This window comes from Histomonas meleagridis (genome assembly GCF_020186115.1).
Source record: "Histomonas meleagridis strain 2922-C6/04-10x chromosome Unknown contig_23, whole genome shotgun sequence".
Classification (NCBI taxonomy): Eukaryota; Parabasalia; order Tritrichomonadida; family Dientamoebidae; genus Histomonas; species Histomonas meleagridis.
The window spans coordinates 17,390-25,636 of NW_027150820.1; the positions used below are offsets into that span (position 1 = coordinate 17,390).

The 8,247-nt window shown below is 26.6% G+C and overlaps 1 protein-coding gene across 1 annotated transcript; it reads right to left on the bottom strand.

Annotated features, from left to right (window-relative positions):
* Nucleotides 1-1,700: 1,700 nt before the first annotated feature.
* Nucleotides 1,701-5,492, bottom strand: GO595_003659 (Adenylate and Guanylate cyclase catalytic domain containing protein; the record flags this gene model as incomplete). Its single annotated transcript, XM_067916704.1, has 2 exons — nucleotides 1,701-2,635; nucleotides 4,067-5,492. 2 exons carry the CDS (start codon nucleotides 5,490-5,492, stop codon nucleotides 1,701-1,703), a joined length of 2,361 nt encoding a protein of 786 aa, XP_067775946.1.
* Nucleotides 5,493-8,247: the final 2,755 nt, after the last annotated feature.

Sequence of the window (8,247 nt, forward strand, 5' to 3'; positions counted from 1 at the left end):
TTCGATCCGAATGAAATATCATCAACGAATTGGCGATTTTATATTAGTGGATTAAAGCACGAAGGCACATTTAATGTTAAGACACTTGCAGTCAGTGCTGATTCCAATGCAAGCATTATTAATGAATATGAAATTACGAATGGAGAATATACGAATGATGTTTCACGAGGCACAAGAGTTTATAATGTATATGTTCTTGCACAAAAATATGAAGAATTAACAATTAAAGCAACAATAAATGGAGAAACATTTTATAAACGATATGATTCTGCTGAAATTAAAACTCTATACATATATCATTATAATTTTACATTGAATAGACCAACAAATTCATTTACTAAATCGAATACATTTACTAAATCGAATACATTTACTAAATCAAACACATTTACTAAATCAAATACATTTACTAAATCGAATACATTTACTGAATCGAATACATTTACTGAATCGAATACATTTACTAAATCGAATACATTTACTGAATCGAATACATTTACTAAATCAAATACATTTACTAAATCAAATACATTTACTAAATCGAATACATTTACTGAATCGAATACATTTACTAAATCAAACACATTTACTAAATCGAATACATTTTATGAAACATTTCTAAATAATAAATCTTTAACTTATTCATTTGTATTAATTCAAACTATAACAAATACGAAAACACTTCTTATTAATACATTTTTTTCGCAATCATTATATTTAACATTTAGTAATTTAAATCGTTATTTCACGTATTCAGAATTCATATTTTATAAATATACAATTATTCAATATTTAATATCATATTCATTTTATTCGAAATATTATTATATTATCAACGAAAACGAAGAAAATTTTCAAAATGATACTGAACATAATATTCTTATAATTATTTGTGTTGTTATTATTGTTTTAATCATTTTTTGTTTTATTCTTATTCTTTATATTTATCTACGAAAACATAAAAAAAATTCACCATCATTTGACGAAAACGAAATGAACGAAGAAAATGACGAAAATTATCAAAATGAAGGAAATGTTATCGATCACAAAATCATAAACTTTCACATGAATCATATTGAAGAAGATCCATTTGCGAATGATTTCCAAGATAATGAATTTGATAATCACATTCAAATATAAATAATTTTTAATTATATCATTCATCAATGTTTATATAAATTTTGAATTTCTTCATTTGACATATTCTTTACATCGTCGAATTCATTATCATTTTTAATTAATTTTTACTAAATATAACAAATTCTTTTTAATTTACATTTAATGTTAACATTGAAATATAAAAATATTTTTGCACATTCAAAAACGATAGATATTAATGCAGCATTTTTGAGGTGGTTACTAAAATTCTCAAAACTGTTTGAAGTGATCAAATTGGTAAAAAAAAATATTATCTAAAAGCAATGTCTGCATCTAAATAAAGTGGGATATATCTAAAAAATCATTTTTTATCCAAAAATATTGTGAGCTCAACGAAAGTGACGTTCGGGGGCCCCACAACGATAACAACAGGAACCGTTTATCATTATATCTTTAAAAACGATTACTTTTCAGACTTTTTTGAGTTCAATTCCATTGTGTAATGTAATTACATTCGCTATGATATGCCACTTTGCAAATAAGCTATTCAAAAGTTGGTTCTCAAAAACATATTTTTGGAATTTCATTTATTTCTTACAATTTTAAGTCTTTTTTCCTTCCACCAAATACGTCACCATATTTTTACCCTGTATTTCCATTTCAGCTCTTTCTTTAATTTCGAATTTAGCTCCATAAATCAGTTCGTACACAGCTCTTGAGATATGTACCTTCATTGGCACACCGTGGTGTTCCATTTGTTGTGCGATATTTATTGTTGGACCCAATATTTCGAATGTTGGTTTTCCCGTCCCTAAAACGCCAGCAACAATTGGACCACCAGTGTTCACTCCTACTCTAATTCTTAAGTTTTGATTAATTTGTTCATTCACTTTCTTCACCGCATTAATAGCTTCTAAACCGAAGTCCACAACTTCATGTGCATGTACAGCAGGTTGATTAACTTCTGCGAATATACCGCCAGCCGCCATATAACAATCGCCGATGCATTTGATCTTTGTCATAGTTGGATAAGTACCAACTAAAGCGTCGAATTCTCCGAACATTATATTTAGTGTATTCATTACAGTTGCTGCAGGTAATGAACTACACCAAGGAGTGAATGATACTATGTCCATGAAAGTGATTGAAACTGATTGTACGCCGAAACTTATGTTCTTTTCACCAGATTGTACACGATGGACTAAAGTTGGCGGAAGTATTAATGATAATAAATGATCACTCTTAGCTTTTTCATCAGAGATTAATGTGTTATAACGAACAGTATCAGTAATATCTCGAATTACTGTAATTAAACTTTCGTTCATGAACCTTAATGTTATTTCCACATGAATTATTGTACCATCAGATATTTTTAATGAATAACTTTTCTCTGTATTAAGTTTCTCTAAACTATATTTATCTGTAGGTAAATTATCAAATGGATTTCCTTCATTAAAATGTAATTTTAATTCACGAATATTCTTTCCAATCATTTCTGTGTTATCAAGTTCTAATATTCGTTTTGTTACTTTATTAGCTGTTAATATTATACCTGAAATATCTGATATGATAATACAATCGGGCATTTCTTCTAATATTTTATCATAAAATGTTGAATCTCTATTAGTAGAATTAAATTTATTCTTCTTAAAATTACCTGATAATATCATAGATATTTGAGGATTAGATATAACATCATTACTTGGAATATGTAATAATAATTTTAATGCAAATTTTTGTTTCTTTTCTGAATTCTTTATTGTTATTATTAATATTAACTCTATAATTATTCCTAATACTAATATTATATAAGAAACTATTAAATATGGAGATGTCCGTGAATTTAATTCTTCATATACATTATTATATATACCTTCAAACATAAATGAATAATAATCTTTAAATAAATGATCTTGTAAGTAATGCCATATATTTGATAATGTTGGATCATTACCTTCAATGATATCATTATTTTCGACATACATAGCTACTAATCGATTTATTTCGATACGGACATAAGATATTAATAAATCAGTTGACATATATTCATATATTTCATGTTGCGTTGAAGGCATTATTGATACATGTTCGACTTCGGTTATATTAATATCAATATTAATTGATGTAAATGATTTTGTATTAGTCGTTAAATCACCATAATGTACTGTTCGATAATAATCCATTGACATTTCTTCCCAATCTTTTAATTGTTCGATTGTAGTATTTATATCATAATTTAATAAATTAAAGGCTCGACTTGGATGTATTAAACCTGGTAACATATTTAACATTAATACTTCTCCAATACTATAAGAATAACTTCCGATGATATAATTTACATGTGGTGCTGTTTGCATTAATGTATTAGCTAAATTTTCATATAAATATAATGTATAAGCTAAAAATGAGATATTTAATATAATGATTAATATTGTAACGATTATCATTGATACTATATCTCCACATTCATGACTATTAGCATCTGATGAAGTCGAAAATATTTTTAATAAATTTTCTTCTTGTCGACTTAATTCTTCATCTTTGGATCGACTATATTTTGAATCATCTTCTTTCTTAAGGACTTTAAATGAATCAGAAACTTTAGATACAACATTTTTAGGTAATGAAGCTAAAGCTTTATATATCAATTTCTTATCTTTATTCATTGATGTTTCAATATAAATCGCTAAAACTATATAACATATTAATACTATTACTATTAAACAATAAACAATTATTGATATAATTAATGTCATTCTTTGTTCAAAACTATTAATAAATGTTAAGAAATCATTCATTGATTTTTCATAATTTTGGATAATATTATTTAAATTAGCTAAAATGAAATTAGAATCTTTCATTAAAAAGATATATTGAGGTATATTTTCCATTGATATAATATTTCGAATATTAACAACAAAATCTAATGTAGCTTCTCTTAATGAAGTTAATTGATATGTAACTTTACCAGGTGTCATACAACTATCATCAATTAAATGATCATTCCAACAATCTTCAATAATAGAATCAGAAACAACAGTCATATTAAATCTATTATCAAAAATGTCCGATTTAACTCCTTCTATTACTTCATCACCAGTATTATAATCTAATAAATATGATAAATTAGAAACTAATGAAGTAATTTGTTGTGCCAAATAATCGATTTGTAATTTAGATGAATTATGACCTCCTAAATGTTCTGATGTTTCTACTTCAATACCATTTTCATATTGATATTGTTCAGGTGAAACAAAAGGAAATACTACTTTACCTACTTCATTTTCAATATAATCTGGATCATTAGGATCATCAGTATATACTTTATTTAATTTTTCCACTATATAATGATGTGTAATTGCTGTTATTTGAAATAATTTATTCCGTAAATTAGATAACGTATACATATGTTCTAAAGGTTCTGTAACTGAATTAACATAACCTCGTGAATAAATCGTAAATGTAATAATCGAAGCTAAAAATAATATAATAAATGGTATAATACGTAATGGTATAGCATTACGAAAACTTGGTATAACTAAGAAATCAATTGAGTCCCTAATTGTTGATTTCATTTCCATTTCTAAGCCTCCATCTGATGAATCAACTTCAATTGTAAATTGTTCTTCAATCGATGTATTCCCAAATCCTTGATTTGAAGGTTTACCAACTTCTAATTTCTTTGGTAACATTGGAAATGCATGTAAACCTAATTGATGTGGTAAGTCAATTGTAACTGGTATCCCTTTTTGTAATAATTGGAACTTTTGGACCCATTCTTTATAACCTTCATGATCAGCCATTACATCTCTAAGAAATCGTCCATAACTTCGACCGACAAATTTATTATTCGGGAATTGTCTTAACAAACGTAAGAATTCTGTTTGCGTTTCATCAATTGTTGAATATGATCGAACTATAACACTTTCAAGTTCTTTTACATTGCCTTGCAATATTAAATCCCATACATAACGGACTTTATGTTTTGTTTCTTGAATATGTTTTGATATTTTATCAAGTTTCTTCTTTAAATCGGGTACTAAACTTGCTTCACGTTGTCGTGCTATAGATTGGATTTGTACTTGTGTATTATATGCTAAATTACCACGTAAATGACTTTTGTTGATACCAATTGCTATAAATATAAGTTCTTGATTCTTTTCGGGATAAATCGCGGCCATTTTAGAATATAATAACCATATACTCATATCTTTCGGCCATTTTTCAACACCATATTTAAAGATGGAATATGATAAACATAATGGATGACCAATGCGAAACCCTAAAATTGTTTTGTTGATGAATTCTTTAGGTCTTTTGATTTCATTAATGGCATCAGGATATTCTTGGATATTATCGAAAAATAAGCCAACATTAGTCATCTTTTTCTTCATATAAATACTATAAATGACAAAGATTCCAAACCAGACGACAAAAATTGCAACAAAAAATGCATCATGTGCTGGAAATGATATTAATAAACTGATAATAATATATATTAATGATATAACTCCAAATATACACGACGTACCTAAGCATTTCTCAAACATATGTGAGACAAAGCCACCACTTTCTTGGAATAAAAATATGGATCCAACATATAAAACTGCTGATAAGGCTAAAAATATTATTTGAGGAATTTCTGAGAGATAACCGCCGACGGACGTTAAAACCGTTATTAGAATTGTGTTGAGAAAGACGGAAAACTGTGTTTGTGGGACAAATGACATGAGCGAAGTAGGTTTAAAAATGATTGTACAGTTATATAGCGCTGTGATTACATATAATGTTAGAACAATGAAAAATATAGTAATAATTAATAAAATAATTAAAACATATGGTTGGTCAATGTTACTATAATAATGTATAAGAAGACATAGGACTTCACTAAGAGCTGCTGATGCCATCGGTATAATTAAATATTGTATTGGCATCAGAATTTCTATAATAACTACAAAACAATAATTAAGCTTGGCATTCTTCCGAAAATATGCACCGCAACTTAAGATGATAACATAGAAAACAACGCTGAATGCAATATATGCTATAAGAAAATATGTAGATGCTCTGTCTCGATAACTTACTGGAATTAAATGTGGAATTACTGATATTACGTTTATAATGTTGAATAATCTTCCGCTTCCCCAAAATTTGGTATAATTTAATGCTAAAGAAGGAAGTACAAATTGTAGAACCCTCCATACACCAACAACAAATTGATAAGCATACATTGGTGGTGCAGTGTTGGAAAGATAGTCAAATAGTAAAAGGAGAATTGTTTGGAATTTTTTTACAAGTGATTCTTGAATAATTCCGGCAAACCTGACTGAAGCATCTAATGAACGAATTGACTCGGTGGTATATGTAGATGTAGTCACTTGGGTCCCTTGTTTTGAAGGATCTACATTCATCTATGTATTTCCTGCCTTGAGATGAGTTCAAATAATTGAATGAAAAATGTGGTTATATATCTCAAAAGTGCGGAATCTTGGTGAACACTCTCAAAATTAGAGATAACCTACTCAAAAAGCCAAAAATTTTGGGTACCGGATACGTTAATACGTAAAATAACGTATTTTTCACCAACATTCCACAAATTTTAAAAAGCCGAAAAGTTCAGATATTAAGTATATATCAAATAAATACTATACATAATGCATTAATTTGATTGATAGTCTCTTCGATATTTAAAGCGCCATTTGGAGAAATTATTGCTTGTTATAAAAAAAATTGATTTCATTTTTGAATACTGATTTGTGATATGAAATTTGGTGGCTGCTCAGCTTTTTGAACGAAATAAAATGACTTCGATTCAAAATATAAAGTTTGGGAGTTACAATACTTTACCAAAGTCACTGTCATTCAAAATTCAATGCTTATAAATCTGTAAATTGAATTCAATGATGTTTTATTATAACGAAAATTTCACTACTTTGGCTGAGAAAAATTTAATCGGAAGTGTACCTTTGATCCGACCAGATACGCATTGAAAATATTCTAATATGTATACAGGTCCTGGTTTATTTTAGATATTTATTTTTAGCACAACTTAGAATCGTTGTTTCATAAATTATAAAAATTAATTTTTTTGAAAAATGAAAATAAAAATATATTATTATCGAAAAAGTGCTGTAATTTTCAAAATATTCATGTTTTGCAATAAATAATAAAAATTAAAAAATAATAATCAACACAATCAAATACTTTTATGTCATAGTATCATATTTTGAAAATTATGAATTTTTATTTTTATCTATAAAAATGGAATGATCATATATATTTTTATAATTTGATATATATTAAATATATATTACATACATCAACTGAAATATAATATTTCGAGAAAAGTACTCAAATTTATGTACAGAAAATTGAGATATATTCATTTTGCTTTTTTTCTGTTAATTTCTATCATAAATTGGTCGGCAAACAGGGGTAGGTTATATAACCGCTCAATGTTATAACAAAATTAAAAATGATAATATCTTTGGATTATGCTAATATATTTTAAAAAGACATAAAACTCAATTTTATTTACTTGAATATATTAATATAATTAGATTTAAAACATATTAATCGAAGAATTTATCAGAAATAATGAAAGATCTAAAAAGAGTTTGTTTTCATCTTCTCATTTAATTTTGAACAAAAATAACTAGGCATTTTAAAGTAATAGCAAAGTAGATTATCATCATGCAATACAATTAATAATAATTTTAACATTGCATTAAAAATCAAAAAAAATAGAGAAAATCACACCTTAATTTGTCACTTCACCTTATTTTGAAACAAAAATTTCTCATTCTTAACAATCATCAGCAATAATGCTGGAAAATATGTATTTATGAAAAAAATATCACTTATATTAATATATAAAAAATAAAATCACGTCGCCACTCGATATATTAAGATTCATTTGAATTAACATCGAAATGTTTGATTTTTTCACATATTTTTACTTTTTCTCCAAATATTGAATAACAACCAAGCAAATTTTTTGATATTTACATTGGAGACCTTGAAGGGTTTTATTATTCGAAAGGATTTTTGAAAATTTTAGAAAAAAGAGAAAAATTGATCAGATGGAGATCTCAACATTCAGCAGTCGAAATTGCCTAAAAATTTATATTTAAACTCAAACCCCGAAGT